At 37.6% G+C, this 23,934-nt stretch overlaps 1 protein-coding gene across 1 annotated transcript in view; it reads right to left on the reverse strand.

The window, feature by feature from the left end:
- Positions 1-23,934, reverse strand: part of NAGPA (N-acetylglucosamine-1-phosphodiester alpha-N-acetylglucosaminidase) — a 953,155-nt gene that overhangs the window by 118,580 nt on the left and 810,641 nt on the right. Inside the window, exons 8-9 of the mRNA XM_044066565.1 lie at positions 20,598-20,726; positions 3,145-3,276 (exon numbers count right to left, since the gene is read on the reverse strand). Coding sequence (XP_043922500.1) covers positions 3,145-3,276; positions 20,598-20,726 — 261 coding nt within the window. The remainder of the gene's footprint in view (positions 1-3,144; positions 3,277-20,597; positions 20,727-23,934) is intronic.

The raw sequence follows: 23,934 nt of genomic DNA on the forward strand, positions 1-23,934 counted from the left end.
ACTGTACACAAGGTCTAGGACAATAATGTAGAGAGGGCCCACCCTTCTGAAACACTACCCAAAACTTAAGTTTTCTGGCATGGCCCCAGCATATGACATTATAATGAGGGGCACAATCGACGCAGAAGACAGTTGATGGCACATAGTAGAATCTCCTGTACCTTGAAGAAAGGCCATATCACACACAAATAATAGGATTTAAAAACATTCTATGCTAAGGAAGCCCATCATTGAAGGAATGCTATGTCACACAAAAATAACAGGATTTAGAAACATTCTATCTTAAGGAAGCCCAGCCATGAAGGAATGCTATGTCATATACAAATAATAGGATTTAAAAACATTCTATGTTAAGGAAGCCCATCCTTGAAGGAATGCTATATAGTATAAGGAAGCCCATCCTTGAAGGAATGCTATATCCCATACAAATGATAGGATTTACGAACAGTCTATGTTAAGGAAGCACATTAGCTCTGCATGATATAGTCTGAGTTTGCAAGAGTCACACAATAGCCACTGATTCCGAAATGTGTCTGACTCTGCAATGTCACCTGTCTGTTAAATGACAGGCATGAAAGATAAAGCAGTTTGCCATTCATGCATACAGTCTTAGGGCTGTCATATAACAGCTAGCATGTTGTGGGTTATGCAGCCATACTGCCATACAGCTCCATTTTTAAAATAATATTTTTGTCTCACTTGTGCCCACAGTGGGTAACCTGTACAGAAACATGATTTTGCATACACAAAATAGCTGCCCAGGCTGATTAAACATATCCTCAACCTTAGAACAGCTCCTTATATACACTGGTAGTATTGTTACAGGCACATAGGGTTATCACCCATATAATGGCTGCATTTATATTGTCAACATACAGCAGTAGCCTACACCTAATGATGCAATGACCCAATCATTTGAAAGAGAAGTGGCATTACATTGAGAGCTCACACTGATGCTCAACTCCATTGTCAAATTTCAGAGTATATCAGTGTGATGTGTCTGACCCTGCTTTTGGAAATGCAGGCAGCCTGCAAAGCTTGGGAAATCCCTGAACATACTTTTTTGTTAGATTCAGGTACAGTGTAATGTCAAGCATAAATGGCTTTAGAATCTATCTCAAAATATGAGGCATCAGTGTGGAAGTCTATCTTTAAAGGCCAGACAGACTGAGGTTTCCTATTGAAAAAAAAAAACACTTTTGGTATAGAAACTTGCAATGGCAAAGCAGCTACTCATAAGATGAGGTCCCACAGATGGCATTTTAAATGTTGAACTTCATTAAAGTTTGTTTTAAGAACACTTGTTCCATAACCACACAATAAAACTGTCCCCAACATCTTCTGATTCTGATCACTTTTCCCCGTTGTTTCTCCTGTAGATCAGGAAATAATTTGTATTATTACCTTTCTGTTTTATCTTCTTTGTAATGAACAACTGATTCCACCCCTGGAAGCTACAATTTGATGGATTGCTTGGATGGGAACACAGTTTAATACAATTATCCTATTTCTGGTCAACAATTAACTCTTATCAGCTGTTACAGCTTCTTTTATCCCAAAGTTACCAGTTCTCAAGACTTTTTTGTATTGCTTCAGTTTACTGAGTCTGCAGTCTGAGCAGCTAATGTTTTCACCAAGGCAGAGTGCTTCTCTTTTTCCCACAGTTATGTAGCTGTGGAATTAGTACATTTAAAGTGGTTTGGTCACCTTGTGGCATCTAATGAGTAAAGTACAGTTAATCACACATGACCCTGATTTACCTAATCACCTGATTTGGATTTGCCTGTGTATGGCAGATGGCTTAGAGGATTAAAGTGCTGTCAACGAGTTGTATTCTGTTATCCAGCGGTGCAAGGTTTGATTCCCTCAGCCACCACTGCCTAACTGTGCGACTCTGAGCAAGACATTTAACCAGACACCACCCCTGGGTGAGTCTGAAAAAGGTCCACATGGATCAGTGCTCTGCCGAGGAAAAACAAATACAAATAAATAAATAAATAAATAAACAAACAAACAAACAATATTAGGCTATCCCACTACAAATTAGTCACTCTCCCCATACCACTACCAGACTTGATAATGTGCTTGGTCAGAGTGTTAGGTAAACAACTGCTGGAAGATGAGAAAAGTATTGCTCTGTGTGGACCCAGAGAAATAAAAAAAAAAACTCAGTTTGGGCCCAGCCAGACATGCTGGTGCTGGAATACCGGGCACCAAACATCCACTGGGTCAAAGGTCTGTTTTCCTGATTATGATTGCTTAGGTCACATGATTGTTATGGCAAATGCATGCTTTTGTACATGGCCATAAGAGGCCTGCTGAATTCTGTCCATTCCTTGCCCATTTTTAGCAAGTCACGTTGGATCCCTGAACTCCAGAGCAGGTCACACAGACACCCACCTACCACCACTCTCTCTTAGGTAAGAAGTTTTCATTAGATTCTTAATCCTCTAACTCCAGCAATATAAATATATTCTTGAATCCTTACCTCTTGCACATGCTATACGCATCACAGCTGCACAACATTAGATTATCTCTTTCGCTTAAAAAGGTGATACATCACACACACACACACACACACACACACACACACACACACACACACACACCATATTATAGCTACTTGCTGAGAAACACATTAGTCAAAAATTTTGTTAACCACACCAGCATACATCAACTGAATGCCTGAAGGAGCATAGGTAAAGAGATAGAACATTTGTCCTTCCGCATCAGGATTTAACAGAATGCTGGATGCATGACTTTCTGTACTCCGAATGTGTATATTCACTGTCAACAGCAAATACTTCAACCCATTCCAAAACTTTTTTCCAGTACCACAACTATAATTTTCCACTAGGTGATTAGACTACACATGCACAAATCTGTTTGTGGGCTATAACGCTTGTTTCAGTACAGAATATCGGTAGTGTAATAAACTAAGGTGCACCAGGTAATTGCCACATTTATTAACAAAGCTCCAAAACCTTGAATATTCAAGTCTGTTAAACTTCTTTCCAGAATAAGCAAATAACTGAAGCATTCATGCTACTGTCATCACATCTACAACTGTCTATGAAGAAAGCAACAAGCCTGTTAGCTTTCTTGAAATTCTACACAGCTATCTAAGTTTAATAAAGACTGTACCTCTGTTCAGAGTGTCGTTAGCTCCAGTATGAAGAGTCACATTACAGGCACCAGTCGTTGGGTGACATTGACACTGGTTTTCACACTGACATTTATGTTGACACAGTGGCCCGAACCAACCTAAAGGACACTCTGCAGGAAGACAAAGCAACATTTATTGACAAGTCTTACGGGCAGTGGAACATCAATAAGGCTTTGCATCTCTTTATTTAAGTACTAAAACATCTTCATTTTTGGTCTGTTAGACTGATTAAAAATATGTAATATAGTGTATCCAAACAGAAAAATTCAAGCTAGCACGTACATGCAAAACCTTTATCACAAACAAATGCTTTAAAATAGTAGTTTAGGTACAGCTGCGAAAAGCGTAATTAGTAAAGGGCAAGAGCTGTCATTTCTGCAATCTGAAAATAGAATTTCAATGCAGTTTGATATTATGAAGCTGGAAACCTGAGTTTCAATTCCATCACCACTCCTTTGCATACAGAGAAACACTTACTGGTCTCATGAGATTTTTACACCCCTTGATCACCTTTCATTAAAAAAATGTATTGGCTACAATTTTTTAACTGAGTAAATGTTTTCCTTCAGGGTTTGTAAATTGAGTTTACTTGAAGAACTATGAACAGGACAGGTGTCCAGTTTTGGAATGAGACCGGACTACTGAGGTGCACAGGAGCATCAAATGTTGCTACGATGAATAAGCTTTTTTTTGACCACACAGTCTTATCTCTTTATAAATGACAACTATTTTTTTATATTCTTTTTTTTACCTGTAATTTTTTTCTTGTTAGCAAGATCTATATGGGGCCATTAGCAAGGCTTCTCCATATGAAGGTAAACAACACCCTTGTAACCCAGTCTGGATGTAGCTGATAAAGTAATACTCTTTTAATCACATTCAGAATGAGATTTATGAATTTAGTGAGTGCTGTTCTTTTTAGGGGAGGCTGAATGATTACTAGGTCGTATCGGCGCAGTATGGATAGAGTTTAGATAACAATACTAAAGTATTAATTAACAAAGAGGTCTTACTCTGGTTATTCAAAAAACACACTGTACATTTACCAGACTGCTGTATTAAAATGGGCAGTTAAAGGGCTTTATGTCCACTGGTTGCACAGTAAATATAACTTTGCCATTGAATGTTGCTATGTTTGTCTTTGTTTTGCAGTGCCTATGAATTTACATACTGATGAAGGAAACTACTTTTTGCGTAAAGAGTACACTCATTTTTTTATTGTACTTGCTCACCTGCAGTGTCAGAATATGACGTGAATGACCAAACACTAGTTCAGTAAGGGTGAGAGCTTTGCAACATTATCTTTGGATTCCTATTAGAACCTCAAACGCTTGAAATGTCGAACGTCATATGGTCGACACCATATGATCGACATTTCAAGTGTTTGAAGGTTAAGTATAATGGCACCGTTCAGTGCAGAATGGGAGAATTTCCCTTTTCTGCACTGAAGTGCGATCCCGGAGTTGGTATATTTAAATAGGGGTGTGTGGGGGGTGCAGGGAGGCTTGCCCCCCTGCCTGCCCCATTAAAGTAAGTTTTTTTTGTTTTTTATTATATATTCGAACTTTCGAAATTCGATCATATGTTGTCGAACATATGGGATTCAGAATTTCAAAAGTTTGATTATATAACATAGACACTTATTTTTCTCTTCCCTCGTTTGAACAAAATTCTAAGTGCACTGTTGCACAGCAGGTCTGGTTCTGCTTGCTTCTGTACCATTTTCACTTCATTCCTTTTATTTTCTTTAACCTTTCATGCCTCCTAAACGTACTGGATGTTGGAGATTCTGGGGGTTAATCACACTCAACACCTACCACTTTTTTAAAAGATTAGTAACAAAGTCTAGCATCAATACTTAGTTGTAATCGTGGCAAAATCTATTTATTAACGAATTATACACATATCTAAACATCGCTTATAACTAATAATTAAAGCAAAAATGAAGTACTCTGAAACTTAGATAATTAAAATCTCATTTACTATATATAAAAAAGACAAATATATCAAAAAATAAAATAAATCACAAGAAAATGTAATTATACTGAAATATACCACAATAATAAAAACAGAATAAAAATTATTTTACAAACAGTCGTCATAAACTTTTTAAGTGACATAATGATACTTTCAGCATATTGTTATATTTATTAAATAAAAGTACTAATTCAGGCCAAGATATATAATTTATATTACACTACATATCAATCTAACAGCAAGCATTCATTTCCTTATTGTATACATTTATTCAAATGTTGAAAAAGTCCAAAAAAAGAGGTTTTCCATTCTTGTTGTTACAGTTTTTCTTGCAAAACCCAGTAAGCACCAAAACATAACACCTGCTGCCACTAAGTATTAAATAATGCCACGTGTTTTAAAATTTTAAAATTATGAGTTTAAAAACAGTCAGGAAAAAAAACTTCAAAAATCATGCCAAAACTTCCTTAAAACGATCACAATTATAAAATTTAATCTTATAAGGAATACAAATATCCGATAAACAAATTTCAAAGAGAAATAAAGGAAAGAGGGACTAGAATATTTCAAAACAATTGATTTTACCTTTGAACTGAAATCTGGAAAAGACAAATTTTTATCATACAACTCCAATAAGGCTCAGGAATAATAAAGAAGATCTGCAAGCATTTGTTTTATTTGGTAATGAATTAAAATACTGTAACCATTTAGGATAATTTATTTTTTTCTGAATATGGAATACATTGTTAAGTTTTGATTTAAAAAAAGTTTCTTATATATTGCAGTAAGCCTAATAAAGCTTCTTTATTAATACTTCAGCTTGATAAACTGTTCTCTGATTTCAAAATATTTAAATTTCTCATTTTTCTCTTTACTTCTTCTTAGACTCATGTGTGTGCATGTGTGTGTGTGGTGTAGATGAATTACTGTGGCAGGGCTAGCCACCCAGCAGTGTAAACCTTGTCTCTAGATGATTGTCACTGGTGAAGTGACACCCTGATCCCATGTACAAAAAATGGGAAAAGGGGTTGTGGATGGATGCATGGATATGTGTGTGTGTGTGTGTGTGTGTGTGTGTGTGTGTGTGTGTGTGTTCCCTTATTTTAGTCGACTGTTATTAAGAATGTGTTTTGTTGACACACTTTGGATGACAAACAGATGGTTTGCAACATCGGATCGAGATCATATGATCGAGTTACTGAACTCAAAGCTTTTGAACAGAGATTGCGGTACACCAAGGATCGGGAAATATACCCTTTTCTTCACTGTAGTGAAGACTCGGACTTGATATATATATATACAATTTGCAGGGGATGTGGAGGGTGCAGGATGTAAAAAAAAAAAGTAGATTTTTTTTTTTTTTTTTTATGCTGGAGTTTTAGAATTTTCCAGTTTCTGAAAACTCGATCATCTGATAAAGACCTGCAAGATCACTGCAGTACTAGGGATGGGGAATAAATATTGTCCATGCTTCAAGTTTATTTTTTGGAGCATGAACATTACAATGGCAACATTTTTTTCTATTATTTCAAGTTGGTGTTATGCATGTCGATGTTTGAGTGTTTTATTGTTTTGAAATAGATCGATATAATTATACAACAACATAACGGAAATGTAGAAACATCAACATCAGCACTTCGAAAGAAAACTAACCAAAATTAGAAAACCAAGCAATCAAAAGGAAAATAAATAGTTTCCTTTTCAGACTGCTAAACACAAACCATAACAATATCACCAAGCCCACGGTTGGGTAGCATTTGAAAGACATGCGTGCGTAAATGGGCGTGCCTTCGTTGAAGGTTGGGTGTCGAGCTGGCACCTTGGCATTTCGTAAAAATCTACTGCCAATCATTAGCGGGCTGGAGTTCCGCTGTGGTGACCCCTTAACGGGAAAAAGCCGAAAAGACAAACAAGTGGTAGAGTTAGGGGAAAGGATTTTCATAAGTTAATGCGAAGTGTTATGCTCTAATTCATTTCTACACATTAACAAAAAACATTTAAAAAAATGTTCACACCCTGATTCACCTTACTTACTCATGCATGCTAACTCTAAGCCTGCCCCAGCCCTATTCTTACACATTATCTTATGAAAACCCTGCTAACTAGCAGTACCACTGCGCAAGGCACTCAGACACATGCACATGCACCAGATACACATGACACTACATCTATACCCTACCCAGCAAACACTCACACACACACTTAAACACATCCGTTAACATTCTGTTGAACAAACTGTCTTCAACACACACACACACACACACACACACACACACACACACACACACACACACACACACACACACACACACACACACACACCTAAATCTACCCTCTTACCCAGCTCATACTCTACCCATAAGCACAATACTCTTGTACATACATGCCACAAAATCTAGCTCCTTACATAACCTTAGCTGTAACACTAAACAACAACCACTCAAACAATAGCCTACCACAACCCACTTATCATCAGCACATGTATTTGAATGTCTTGCTGTATTATCAAACAACTGTTGTTGACTCACATTCAGAGGGGAAAGGGAGAATTTTCTTTTCCCCAGTGTTGTCCAATCGTGAAGTCAGTATACAAAAGTAGTGGGCTGTTGGGGGCTGTGGCTGCAGGGGGCTTGCTCACTGCAAAAAAATAATATTTTTGTATTTTGAACCACTGTTAGTTCGATGATTACTTTTTGATGTTTTTCTTTTCATTTTATTTATTTTTACTAAATGAACTAGATCCAATTTACTTGGATTTACTTTACTCACACACACATCTACATACAGTACTTACGGAACAATAATTAAAAGGTGTGATGTGTTTTATAAATATAAAAAGTAAAACACAAAAATTCCACCAGCAGACAAACCATGCGAATAGCCAGGAACCAAAACTGAGTGCAGACAAAAAAGCACAAGTGTGGAAACACAGCAATCACAGTTCAAAATATCCAAAGGTAAAGTAGGCGGCAGGTAAAATAAATCCAAGTTTAATGCATATACAAACTGGTAAGTGCTTTCGCTTTGGAATTATAGCTTCTTCAGACCCAAGTGAAACATCTTTACTAAACATTTATATAGCAATGTCATAATACAAAGATCAATCAAAAACTAAAACTAATAAAACAATTAAATAGTTAAAGTTAAACTCACTAAAAAAAGTGAACCTAGCAAATAGGAAATAGACATTACTTTTTCTTTTTCCTTTTGTCTTTTAAAACAGGTTTCAAAGGTACACATTCATTTAAACCTAACCCCATATGAGAATGTAGTTTGGCTATCCATCTTGCTTCACATCTCTCTGTTTCATATATATTGCCTAACCTAACAGTCTCATATATATAACATCTAACACAATAAAAGAAAACCTATGTTCATTACCTTTCATCTGAACATGTTTAGCCAAGGCATTAACAGTATTACCTTTATTTATACAATATATATGGTCCCTAATGCATTCACAAAATTGACGTCTGGTTTTCTCAACATAAAATGAGCTGCATTGCTCACAGTTAGCTAAATAAACAACGTTCATGGTGTCACAGTTAGCCATAACATTTAAGGAGTATTTCTTCCCTGTCTGTGGATGAACAAACTCATTACCCTCTCTTACATACTGACAGAAATTAGAACTGCCACATTTTTTGGTACCCTCTCCTCTGTCCACAGTCCAAATTATCCAGATAGCACAACAACCTGTTTAGATTTGCCCTATTCCTGTAATAAAACTTATAACACGTGACAACTAATACTTCAATAGATGAATCAGAAGTTAAAATATACCAATTCTTTTTAATTACATCAGTGACCTTATTTATGTTGCTAGAAAAAGTCATAGGGACTCTTAAGATGTTATCTCTTCTAACTTGTATATACTGATCATGGTTCCTAAGCTGGCCGGCACCGCACATACCCATAGCTATCTCAGTCCCCCTAGCCTCAAAATCTTCCTTCAGGGTCACAATAAATTCCTCAAAGTCCTGGTCTTTGACATGTAACCTTGAGGCCCTTAACATTTGTTCCTACACCAAATTCTCAAACACATGGTTAGCATGCATACTACTACGATGAACAAAACTCAGTTTGTAACAATCCTTCCTAAAAAGGCATGTGAATTGTCTATTACTACCAGGCACCCTCTTCACCATAACATCCAAAAAGGATATCTCAGTATAGGACTTGGTAGCAGTAAACTGCAAAAAGTCTGTAGTGGAATGAAGATAACAGATAAACTGATCTAATTCCACCATGGTGCCAGTCCAAACCATAAAAAGGTCACCCACAAACCATTGGTAAAATTTATTTGATGAAGCCCACCATCTCAAACTCACTAGAAACCTGCATTTCTATACAGCCATGACTGCTTTGGTGTAACTATTGGCACAAGGTGTGTCCATAGCTACGTCAAGCCTCTGGTGGTAATATCTATTGTCAAATGTGAAAATGTTATTCTCCAAAACCATCTCAAGGAGAAATACAATAAGTTCCATCTGCCTAGCATCCAAATCCCTTCTCATTTCAATAAAATCCTTCACCATTACAATACCTTGCTGATTAGGTATCACAGTGATACCTAAAGTATTACCCAAAAGGTAACTAGATGGAAACACATCATCCTTAGAAAACTCATACAAATCAAAAAGAAATTGCTGTGTATCTTTTTAACACAAAAACATAAGTGTCCAACATTGGTCTCAATTTTTCTCAATATAAATTGAGATAGGTTCAGTGAGCCCCCCCAGCAACTATAGGTCTAAACGGAGGATGGCTCATGTACTTGTGGATCTTGGGTAGATCCTAAAACAAGGGAACACGAAAAATCATCTTTTAGGTACCTGTACAAATCACCAGAAATAGCTTCTTCTAACTTGGCATTATAAAGCAACCCATGCACTCTATCAGATAACAAAGCATTCAAACTGTTACAATAAACTGTGGTTGTCATGAACCATGAATTTTATTATAACAGTTTGAATGCCATGTTGTCTGATACTGAAACTTATAAAGGCATTTCTAAGGTTGACTTATATGGTTTTATTAGTAGTGTTCATGGTTTGCTTTATAATTTATCGTGACCCTGAAGAAGGATTTTGAGGACTGGAGGTATAAAGGGACTGAGATAGCTAAGGGTATGTGTGGTGCCCACCTGCTTAGGAAGGGTACTGAAGACCCTATTTTATGACCCCCACCTGTGATCAGTTAGAAGGGATAACATCTTCAGAGCCCCTATGACTTTTATGAAAAGAAATGGCATATTTTAACTTCTGACTCATCTGCTGAAGTATTAGTTGGCACATCTCCTAAGTTTTATTACAGGAACAGGGCAAACCTAAACAAGCTGTTGTGTTATCCAGATAAGTTGGGCTATGGACAATGGGGGAGACGGTACCAAAAAATGTGGCACTTGTAATTTCTGTCAGTATGTAAGAGAGGGTAATGAGTTTGTTCATCCACAGATAGGGAAGAAATACTCCTTAAATGTTGTGGCTAAATGTGACACCATGAATGTCATTTATTTAGCTAACTGTGAACAATGCAGCTCATTTTATGTTGGTAAAACCAGTCATCAGTTTCGTGAATGCATTAGGGACCATATATAGTGTATAAATAAAGGTAATACTGTTAATGACTTAGCTAAATGTGTTCAGATGAAGGGTAATGAGCATAGGTTTTCTTTTCTTGTGTTAATGTTACAGATGAGAATATTAGGTTAGGCAATACTGAAAATGAAACAGATGTGATGCAAGATGGATAGCCTAACTACATTCTTCTACGGGGCTTGGCTTAAATGAATCTGTACCCTTGAAACCTGTTTTAAAAGCCAGAAGGAGGAGGAAAATGTACCGTTTACCTTCTCTTGCCGAGTTCACTTTTTTAGTGAGTTTATCCTTAACTATTTAATTGTTTCATTAGTTTTAGCACCCGATTGGACTGTGTATTATGACATTGGTGTATAAATGTTTAGTGAAGATGCTGTTCTATTAAGGTCTGAAGAAGCTATGATTCCATAGCGAAAGGGCTTACCAGTTTGTATATGAATTTAACTTAGATTTATTTTACCTGATGACTCCTGTTTGCTGCCTACTTTACCTTTGGATATTTTGAACTGCCACTGCTGTGTTTCCACACTTTTGTTTTATAAATAAGTTTTCAAAGTAATATTCCTATGTCTAGATTTAGGTGACGGAACATAGTGAGTACTGAAAAATAATTTGACAGAGTTAAATTCTTGCTATTATTAACTAAGCTAGAGGTCTGAACATTTTAATTTTACATAACACAATATGTACAGCTTTCCAAAATGGTTCATCAGGAAAATCTAACTAGTAAACTAATATATAAAAAAATAGATAGTAACTGTAACATCTCCATTCTGGGCCAGTAATCAAGGAGCCTCAATCTTCACCACTGACACGAGATGGACGTTCATTTGGAACAAAAGTGGATACGCCCAGTACTTCCAGATGCAGCTCTCTACATCAAGCACACAATTTCCCTTACAGTACACAGGGATCACTATCAATCTGGGGTCTGGGTTCACTTCCAGGTCATCTCCCCACTGGTACAGCTATAGTGGGTTGAGACCTCAGCCGAGTGTCCAAGCCAAGTTCTGCAGCACCCTTTCATGTGAAACCAGTGCTTTGTGTCCCTGCTCCCAGTAGGTGACACACACACACACACACACACACACACACACACACACACACACACACACACACACACACACACACACTTTCAGATTTGATTTTCACACAGACACCTGGCAAAGGCTGGCACAGATTTACTAGCTAAGCCCATTTTTGCCCAGACTATAACAACCATCAGACATCCCAAAGCCAGCTACTCCAAGGCTCTTGTATTCAATTATATTGAATGTGATTAATGTTAATGCAAATGGCAATGCTGATGAAACAGCCAAGCTTTCAGAAGTGGCCACAATGTCACCAATAGATATAAGTACTTTCAAGGGTTAAAATATTCCCTAAAAGATCAGTCACAAAGGAACATTTAAATATATTTAATAATAAATAAGAAAATGACATGAAAATACTAAATATCTATTTACAATAAACACCAGAGTTTCAATCACATGAAATATTAAAAATAACAAAGGTGGACAGGTTCAAACACTTGCAGGAAAAAACAATACTTAACTAATCTCACTATATTTTCCTGACTGATCTAAATAAATATTTTTCCCTGGTTACTTACTAGAGCAAAGCAAGATTTAGTTGGTGAGAGATACTTGTTTGTCAGGTTACAAAAACAGAGTGCTCTGATACTTCAGTCTCACCTAGTATTAAATATTATTTTAGTCCTAGATTACAGAATGACATCATATACATCTGGTCATCTGACATCTGGTTCCCGTGCATGGTAGAAACTGCCAGGATTTAGCACATAACACACACACACACACACACACACACACACACACACATAGAGCCTTGCAAAGATCTGCTGCAGCTCCTGGAAGTCATAAAACAATTTTAAACTTCCACCCTTCCAGAGTAGCAATTATTTCACCCCAATGACAATGCAGAAAGCTTCCTAGTACAGACTTTTTGTCTCTGGCTGCATTGAGAACTGTAAGATAACATCTTTATAGCCTACGCCCAATAATTAAATTTTTTACTATTTTCCAAAGTCAGGTGGATTAAGATTAACCTCTTCTCTTCCAGTATCCTCTGTTAAAACATGTTGATTTAAACAGTTGCGATAATACTTGCATATTACTTTTTCTATTCAGCAGGGCACACTGTTGGTACATTTTTAAAACAAGCAGCTTTACAAATACATTTTTGTACATAAGCAGCTGTACAAATCAATTTGCTATATAAATGACAATTCTTTACAAAATTCCAGCTAGCCGTGGTGCCATATGTTAACACATCCACTGCCCTACTTCTCCTGGCATAGCTGGCAATACCTCACATTGTCACAGTAACATCTAAGTTTCTACATCCACCAGTGAATTTTTAGATAAGGTGAAAGCTGAAGTAATAGAAAAAAGGAATTTAATTTTCACCAATTTTAAAGAGTTGGTATCATCATGTTACAAAAAAAGATACAGTAGCAAATCAATGTGCAAGGTTCTTTTTACTGCCAATATCTTTTGACAGTAACATTATAAGCAACACTGTTATTGATAACTGGAAATTTGTATTGGGTAATACAAATTTAGTTAAGATTTAGGCAACAGACCAACCATTAAATATAACAGAACATCAAATCTAAAGTCTTATTTTGAAAAAAGGTGGATATTTTTCTGCTTCTAACTATTCTTGCTTTAGCACATATCAGTACCAACACTGTACACACTACAGGTTTGCTTTTGAAGGGTTGTACATTGTTATTCAATATACTAACAAATGAATCTGGGCTATGAACAGCTATACCCTGTTATACTCAGAGTAGTTTGCTAAGTGTTCTGTGAGTCATGCTCCAGTTTTTACATTGGCAAAACAATTAGGAATCTATCCAGGCAGATTTATAAGATATGGTACACATCTTCAAAAGGCATGAGACATTACAGACCCATCAAGATAACTACACACCTCTTAAATATTGTAACATTGTTTAAATCAGTTAGATCAGCACTTAATGAAAGGCCAACATTGTATACCGCGCACTTTGACCTTGATAAAGTTCTGTTATGTTCCACACAAGAGAAAAAAGGATCAAGTAAATATTTTAAATATAAACAGAAAATTCAGTGTGTAAACAGTATATATGATTGAAGACCATATATTATTAACAGTCATGACACAGACATAGTTGCAGGAAAAAACAATATAGGCCAGCTTCAAGAGAAAAATTGCACAGGACACTAAAGACAATCATAAGGCTTTTTTCAGTTATGTTAGGAACCTGGGATGCAACTCCCAGACTTGTTCTGAGTTGATTCGAAAAGACAAAAAATACACTGAACCCACAGATATCGATATTATCCTGGCAGACAGGTTCAGTGCAACCCCCCCCCCCCCAAAAGAGCAAGTATCTATCCCGGCAGAGTGCAGCCTCCCAAACATCTCTGATGCTCAAGTGAAGGCCGCCCTCTCCAAAGCAAAAAACACTGCTTCCATGGGACCAGATGGCGTCCCGGGTTGTGTCCTACATGAACGCCAAGAAGAACTAATCCCTCAAGTAAAACTGCTGCACATTCTCAGCCTCACAGGATATGTGCCCAAAGAATGGCGTACAGCAACAGTGGTCCCACTCCACAAAGGTGGCGCCTCTGCGGACCCTGGAAACTATCGCCCCATAAGTCTGACTAGCCTAGTATGCAAGGCTATGGAGAGGATCATCATGGAACTCATAAACAAAGACATTGGGGACCTACAGACACTAGATCCTACCCAATTTGGCTTTGTCAAGGGCAGATCCTGCCTTTTGAACCTGGTCGACTTCTTCGAAACAGTCACCAAGGCCATAGATGAAGGGAAGGTAGTCCACACAGCCTATCTGGACCTCGCAAAGGCATTTGACACAATACCCCACTCGGGCATCATTGATAAGCTATCCAGCCTAAATATAAACCCCTATGTCACAAGATGGGTCGCAAACTGGCTCAAAGACAGAACCCACAGAGTCAGAGTTGCTGGAGCCATGTCAGACTCGAAACCGGTCACAAGTGGTGTCCCACAAGGTTCTGTCCTGGGACCTCTCTTGTTCGGTATTTACTTTTCTGAGGTACAGGCCAATGTGGGAGGACTATGGCTCACCAAGTTCGCAGATGACTGCAAACTGGGCTCCATAATCGACTCTCCAGCTGACACAAACATCCTTCAAAAAGGTCTCACAGAGACGGATAACTGGTGCCAGAGCCATGGTCTAAAGCTAAATGCCAAAAAGTGTATAGTCATACCCTTTGGCAAAAAAACAATGTGCCCACAAATTACCACATAGGTGGTAACCCATTAAGTACAGAGAAAGTAATTAGGGATCTGGGGACCCAAGTTGATAGCAATCTCTCCTTTGACAACCACATTGCCAAAGTGGTTAGAAAGACCTTCTACATAGCCCACCTCATCATGAAAGGATTCACATCTAGATCAAGAGAGGTAATCATGCCCCTTTATTCATCCCTCATCAGGCCCATCATAGAATACAATGCCCCCTTTGGGATGTACCTTACCCGACACCTGCAGCAATTAGAAAGACCCCAAAAGTACCTCACCAGGAGGATCAAGGGACTCAAACAGATGCCATATGCTGCTCGGTTATAAAAACTCTGGCTCTACTCAGTTGCATACCGCCTACTTCGAGGCAATCTATGCCTGACATATAAAGCTATGTCCAACCCAGAATTAATGGACATGCTCCACCTTAGTAAATCTAAATCCCTTAGAGCCACGCGCTTGAGGGACTTGAACCTCAGCACAGAAATAAATAGAACATGCTGGAGGGACAGATTCATAACCCAGAGGCTCCCTTCGCTCTGGAATAGAATTCCAATTCATGTTAGGCAGAGCACCTCACTGACTCTCTTCAAAAAGAATCTTGATGAGTGGATGGGGGATCGTAGGTTTGTCACGGGGACTACTTCCGTGTCACTATTAGACAGAGGCACAGTAAACTAAACTTTAAAAAGGGCACAGTATACTCAAATCAAGGGGTGGCGTAAGCCAAACACAATCGGTCTAGGCTTATAAATGCCCCAGGGCAGATAGCCTAGTATGAACCTATGAACCTATGAACATTGCTGTCAATATGTACAACGTACAATACTTTGATATTTCTAGAATGATAAATTTATGATATTATGTTGTACAACTAAATTCATGCTAGATTATATGTAGTACACCAACATATATACACACTGCCTAAATTGGACGCTGAATTTACATGTGATATTGGCCAATGTGAACAGCTTTTAGTGACTAAGCAAACTATCAGTAACTTTTTATAGAAAACAAACATTACTCTGTCTAACTTTCAGCTGACATTCTCCAGTTAATGGTAAGTACACTTAACTTTGTGTCATTATCATAGTAATATAAATAAGTACAGTTCCGTAAAGTAACTGTTCTTGATTTATGATTTATATACAATAGGTCAAGATACCACTTTCATCATAAGTAATTCTACCGCGGTAAGATAATGCGACAAAACCTCAAACCTCAAATAAAACAACGTAACTACTCAGAAACAATGTAATGGCAAAATGTAAAAAAATAGAGCACCAGTACAGCTGGAACAGACTAAAAGTAATAATACAGCAATTTCATCTTTTCCTGACAGCTACACTTTATCAAAAACAATCCTGTAAGCATTATGTGATAAAATCGCTGCATTAAATGTCATCTTTGCTTGCTTCAGTGTCACTGGTGACTTAACTTCAAATTACTTGTAACACCATGGTTACAACCCTGATATTTAAAATAAGAGGTCCTGATACTCCTCAAAATTCCTGGCACTCTAAGACTTTCTCTGGTTAAGCTTTCCGCTTGACAATCTGCTCCTGGACACATAACTTCCTTTTCATGAGAGGCACATGTATCTACCATCTTGGGCCATAACTCCTGCTTTTCAACATCACATCAGCAAGTGTATCAGATTAAGCTCTTTTACCACATGCTTTACTATAATGTATTGCACATACACAGTCTCAAAACCAAACTCACAGAACCGAGGCTAGCTGCACCAATCAGTAAGTCATGATGCCCACACTCATTTAATTCCGGTATTTACCCATCACATTTTTAACCTATAGTGTTTGATAAAAATCTTTGAAGAAACGTGTCATGCACGATATAACCCATCTAGCTTATGCTACTGCAGCAGTGAAATTATAATGAACATTATTATGTTTCATAGAATTGCTACTAGGCTGACAATCGGGGGGGGGGGCTTTCTAAGCCTTGCCAAGTTTTCCTGTAAGAATAATGACATCCCGTATCCAAAGTTATCTCTGCCTATAATGGGCATGGGTGCCTGGCCCAGTGTAAATTTTCTATTCCTCATCCACTTGGCAAGGTTGCCCTTAAATTGGGTAATAAATTAATAAAACCCTTATACAGTATGCAGATGACTCCACTGTCATATGTTCTGCCCCAGCTCTACCTGAACTATAGAACTTCACCCAAATATCCTTCAATGCTGCTAAATCATGGTTGGCAGATGCCCAATTAATCTTGAACCCAAATAAAACTAAACTCATGCTCTTCCACTCCACTAAATTCAAAAACTAATCCACTTACTTCAACATCACATCCAGTAATAAGACTTTGATTGAACCAGTACCATCCACCCAGCTTCTCGGTGTTGTTATTGATCAAAATCTGAAGTTTGACTTACACATTGCCCAGACTGTAAAAAAAGTACACAAGAAAAATAGGTACCTTAGACAGATGCAAAAACTACCTAACCACAAACTCCAGAATAACCACAGCCAGAACTCATCTTCTGTCAACTTTACTATACGCCTCACCCATCTTTACCAACCTCTCCAAATCAGACCTAAGCAAGCTAGATGCCTGCTATAATAAGACAGCTAAATTTGCCACTAGCTGTCCTCCTAGAACCCATCACTGTAAGGCCCTAAGACAACTATCTTGGTTAGAACTAGCCCACCAACTCATTCTCACACAACTTTCTACTGCCCACCAAATGTACTACAAACCCGATAAAACACCAGCTCTACAAGGGCTCCTCAATCCCCATATAGGTACACGTCCACTAAGATCCACTAATAAAGCTCTAATTGAAGTAACAAGGAGTAAAAATAGCTCAGGTGACTCTCTCTACTCCTACTACATCGCTAAACTGTGGAATGCCTTCCCACTTGAAATTAGAACTATAACTAGCTTAAAAAACTTCAAGCATCACATTAAAGCCCACCTCACCAATTCCTGGACTTGTACATGTACTAAGTATGGGTAGCCCAAACCATGGAACTAGCTGGTTTTAAAATTTTAATTGCATATGTAATGAGCATTGAATTTAAATCATATGACTACCTTATGTTTTTCTTTTCCCTTCCCACCGTTAATATCTATCAGATTTTAAGTTTTCAGTTTGCTATGCTACCCATATATTGTAATTGCACTCTTACTGTATACAATGTCACTACCTGCTACTACTGTAAGAAGTGTCTTCTAGAAGCATTGTTATACAAGATTATTGGTTTTGTCTCCCACTTGACCAATTCATTCTGTTCTAATCTTTTTACCGTTATGAATGTCTGTTACTATTTGTTTCTTTATTGTATTAAACAGTTTTCCTTCTACTAACAAAATAGTTTACTAACAATGGAGCTTTTCTCCCCGGGCCTCCGCTGAAAAAGGGTTTTATGCCCAGTGGGACTCTTCCCAGTAAACGAAAGTAAAATAAAATAAATATAATAAAAAATTAACTTAGCGTGGATGAGTTTCTAAACTAAAGCTAGTAACTCTTGACTTTACTAAGGAATTTACCCTAGATATGGATGCATTGGAATTATCAATTTGGGAGCTGTATTATCCTAACATATTCTAGACAAGGAGTATCCAGTCTGTTATAAAAGTTAAACGTTGAGCACAACTGAAAAGAAATATTTATCCACTGAAGGCGAGGAACTTGGATATGACATAGGTCTTCTAGTCACTGACATGCTACTTGTTAGGTAGAGTACTTTAACCTGGTGAGATCATGTCCTGTTACAAAGGTAAATAAACAATACAAAGTTATGCTGTTGGTCACTATCCCTCCAGCCATTCCAGTACACTGTGACCCACTGACCTAGAATAGCTAATAGGAAAGCTGATAGGTTGTCTAGTCTTATAGCCCATGGTTTTGTGTTGGGAGAGCGTAGCTGTGACATCTTGCATTTATAACATGAGGAACAGGATTTCAAATACACAGGGTGAATTTAAATTCTAACACAGTTTGGTCAGTTAATTTAAATGTATTCACCAGAATAATGCAAAGTTAATTGGCAGCTTGTGTCATATAAATGACTACTGCCTAAGATAAAAGACAGAACTTTGGTTCACCAACCCAGTTGCACAGTGCAAGTCACAGCAGGGGTTTTGACTGAATATTTGTGGCTTGTTGTGCATTTCACCTGAGGCAGGTTCACATGAAGATTTTTGTTGTGGTGTTGAAATAAGGACTAACCAAGGCCGGTAGCAGTGACCTTCCCTTTGCAGACTGACACCGTATTGTAAAATTATTTCTGTGGACTACTAACCTTATACTAAGGTACTTTTAGTAGTACATATATCTTGTGGAAAAACAAGTGAGATATATTTTTTTAAATTTATATATGTGTGCAATTCACGTTACCAAATGTTTATTTGATTGATAAAGTGAAAGACAAGTTATTTTTTGAAAATATTCACTTTAGTACTTTTAGTGTTGTACATGTCTTTGTGTGTGTGTGTGTGTGTGTGTGTGTGTGTGTGTGTGTGTGTGTGTGTGTGTGTGTGTGCACTTTATGTGCCTTGATTAGTGATACTGTTAGGGAAAGGTTTTTTCTTAAGGTAATGTGCTGAGGTGGGGTTGGGGCAGTGTTCCACACGAGTGAGGTGGCATGAGGAGGGTCCAGGCCAACCCTTACTCATGTCTGCTAACCCTAACTGTGCTCCAGTCCCAACCTTAGGTTCCAGTTTCAGGACATAAAACATGTAGAAAATGACAGCATTTGTTCTTTTTCAATTACTGTCAGTTTGAAAAATAACTTGCCATTCACTATCTCAATCAAATAAACATTTGGTTAATGGGGTGTCGATCTGCTGAGATTGGTAAAAGTGCTGTCAATCATTCAGTAGGTTGAAAATTTTAAATAATAATTTATATATATATATATATATATATATATATATATATATATATATATGTGTGTGTGTGTGTGTGTGTGTATATATACACCCACACACACACACACACTCACAATTCCCCTGAGGAGTGTCATGAGTGCTCAGCACTGCTGAAGGATGCATAAAACAAGTACCACAGATGGTTCCTTTTCTGCCCTTTCAGACACAGTGCAACAGAAGATGGTGAGTTAATACTCATATCGATGGGACAGGTACTCACAAAAATAGATAGAAAAAAAAACACCCAAAGTTCCGTTAATGTAGGACTCCGAGAATGGAACTATCTGTAACAATTAGTAAGGCATGATACGCAAACTGATTTTATTCCTCTTTTTGCCCAACACATTTTTAACCTACAGAGTTTGATAAGAGTCTTTGAATAAATGTACTACTCCATTTATCAACAAATTCTGATTTGATACTATGCTAAAGGCAATAAAAAACAGAAAAGGACTGAAATAACCACCTTATTCTGCAGTTTTACTACATGCAGTATCACTACATGGTACAACTTCACCTACAGCAGATGCAAACCATCTGAATTTACAACTCACAGTCTGTTTGTAAAACAATTACTAAATTATACAGAATTCAATGAAAGAGTGGTTTATCTATGATACACATGTTTTTCAATGGCCAACTTTTAAATTTACCTTGTTCACAGAAGACTCCGTGATAGCCAGATGAGCAGATACAAGTTCCATGGACATGATTACAAGTTCCGCCATTTGTGCATGAACACATCTTGCTGCAACCATCTCCAAAGAAACCTGGAGCACATTCTTTAAAAAAAGGAGAACTAGCATTAGCCAATAAATTCATCACAATTTCTTTTGCTGGAGATAGTACAGTTGTGTGGTTATACTTAATATAAAAGTACGCAATGCAGCCACAGATTGACATCAGTCTACCAAAGTTCCAACCTTTTACAGCAGCCAGGCATCTCCAGGGGCATATGGATGCAATCTTACCCCAATGGATTTAGGAAAAGCCTGGCTATAAAACAGAGTGCATCCCTGTCCTAGCCCTGTCCTTTTCTGGTACCCAGGATGTGGTAAAGATAGCTAGTACATTAACAAATGTTCTAGCAGAAGACTAAAGGAGATTTGGAAACCAAACCAATTTACATACGAGCCTACAATGGCAATGCGGATGGTAAATATTTTACAAAGCAACACAATAACCCCCCCGCCCCACTAACAGACTGAAAATGGGCATCTCCCCAAATATTTTATTTATTTATTTATTTCCAGTTTGAGAAGTCCACTGGGCCCAAATGACCCATTTTCAGTGGAGGCCCGGGCAGAAAATATCCAAGAAACATAATACAGTAAAGATACAAAAGTATAAAAGATACATTATATGGAACATTTTACAAATATGTACATTCTATGTCACTCATAATCAGCAAAATTCAGCAAAAATTGTATGATTATATTTTTCAATAATGTGATGCCAAGACAGAAAGCTGATTAAATGTGATGTGTTTTTTTTTTATTTTAAATGTTGGCATTTTCGCAAATTAAATTTGACCTCTGTTTAATTTTTAATGTATTTGATTGATGTGGCCGGAGAGTATGAGAACTTAGTCTTTTTGAATGTAAAGAAGGAGACAGAAGGAAGAAAGATGCATGAAATGTAAAGTGCAACTTGCTACATTTTCTAAGGAAGGGATTAATTGTTTGCACATAGTTAAGTCACACAAGGGTTTGCAGACAAGAAAACAAGTGGCCATAAAAATACATAAACAATGTACGGCAGACAGATAGTTAGCTTGGCAACTGAAATTAAGTTATTCCTCTTATGTATGGGAAAAGAATTAATATGGATGGGGCAGTGGTGCAGCTGTAGTATTGTCACCTCACAGCAAGAGGTTCTCTGGTTTGATTCTCGGCTAGGGTGCCTTCTGTGTGGAGTCTGCATATCCTCCTTACATTTGTGTGGGTTTCCTCCCAGTGCTCCGGTTTCCTCCCACATTACAAAGACATACATCTGGAGAATTTCTCCCCGGGGCTCCACTGAAAATTGGCATCGTTCCAAGTCGGACTTTCCCGGTTAACAAATGTTAAATAAATAATATGATGTAAAAGATACAATACAATAATACTTTTTTTTTCCTGTGGAAAAGGAAACAATGTAGTCTGATGACCCTGGTTTCTACAGTGATGAGCTAAAGTATATATCTGGAACTACAACCAGGGAAATGGTGCTGTTAGTATTTGTCTGGGAAGACCCTAGAACATCCACTTAAGCCTTTGCTTGCAGAAACCTAGTGTATCCATTTAACTCTTAAGTTGGGGAGACCCTAGTATATCCATTTAAGTCTTTGCTTGGGGAGACCACTGAATATCTGTTTAGGTCTTTGCTAGGGAGATCCTAGAATATCCATTTAAATATTTGCTTAGGGAGTCCCCAGTACATTCATTTAAGTCTTTGCTTGGGGAGACCCAAGTATATCCATATAAGTCTTTGGTTGGGGTTACACTAGTATATCCAATTCAAGTGCTGTTGTGCCTTGAGACAGTTTCTCTAACTTAGAATATTTAGGGAGAGTATTTTTAGTAGGAGATAGAAAATGTACATATTTAATGTAGATAAGATTGTTCTGTATATATTTTGTCTGTACCAGTGACAACTTTATATTCTCTGTGCAGTGTTTCAACATATTTACATGTAATGCATACCAACACTATCTTTATTATTTATGTAAAGTTTTATTTATTTACCTTTAAGTTCCTGTGGTTGACCTTCATTATTTATGCATTATTGTTATTTACTATCTGAGAAGAGGGTTATTATTTAGCACTGTAGGCTTGCAAAGTTGTGGTTTCCACCTTCCATTATACAGAGTACTCGAACATACTACCAGTGAAATATTAATTTTTATCATTCGTACTTTGCCAGACTAACAGTGGCATGTAACTGTTGGTCTCTGCTCCAACCATGGCAGGAATAAAGGTATGGGGCAGTAAATAATTTTGCTAGCCTTCCATGGAAGTTGTGTGTGTGTGTGTGAAAATAATTTGCTTGCAAAGCAGTTACCATGAGTAACACCACTAGAAGATACTGTGGTTCACAGAAAGAGAGCTCAGAAAGGGGCTTGGGGTGGTAGGCCAAAGACTCAGCTGTGTAAATTATCACGGTGCAGTCATACTCTAGATGTGGATGCTGGAACCCCATAACCAAGTTAGGACTTCTTTTTTTTTTTTTTTTAACTTTAACCTGTTTGATACCAGTGAAGTGATTTCAGAGGCTACCTCGCTGGTGGCAGATCTAAGGGTCATATATGCTGTCCTTCACATACCCAGTTGGTATTTTGCTTGGCAGCAGAGGGATCAACCCCCATCTGTGTTAGCTGTCCAATACACATTAGGGGCAGTGATGTACTGTCCTGCTACAAATACAATAAATACAATAATAACAGGTCAAAAACCCAGACAGCTTTGTAACGTACACCATGCTAAAAATACAATAACTCCACCAGCCCCAAAATAAATAAAGAACCAGGAGAATGCAATAATAACTCTATCCTGCAGCAGTGAACATGCCATTTGAGTGTCTTAGTGTTATGGTCAGCATTCTTACACAACTATGTTCTTTAGAAGGATCAATGTTGTAGGAGCTCACAAAATGAATGAGAGCGTAGTGAGGAGTGTAAACTCAGTTTCCAGAAATGGGTGGACAGTGTACATAAGCTGAAGAAAATCCTGCTCTATCATTACAATGCACATCCAACTTGTCATGTTTGAAGAATTCATAAGATGCTCTGGTAGTCATCTCACAAACACTGGAGAGAGAGAGAGAGAGAGTTTCAAAGCAGCTGATATGATGGATTCTATCAAACGTTTTGTTTCATCTTTCATACCAAAAGATGATGCAATTAGCCAATCACTTGCAAAGGGTCTGCTTGATAATCAGGTGACCCTATTTTCCTTTTGGAAAACATACAAACAACTAAGTCATTCCCAGTGACAGACACTTTCAGTACAG

This window comes from Protopterus annectens, chromosome 3.part1, assembly GCF_019279795.1.
Source record: "Protopterus annectens isolate FY-2018-M chromosome 3.part1, PAN1.0, whole genome shotgun sequence".
NCBI classification, from domain to species: domain Eukaryota; kingdom Metazoa; phylum Chordata; order Ceratodontiformes; family Protopteridae; genus Protopterus; species Protopterus annectens.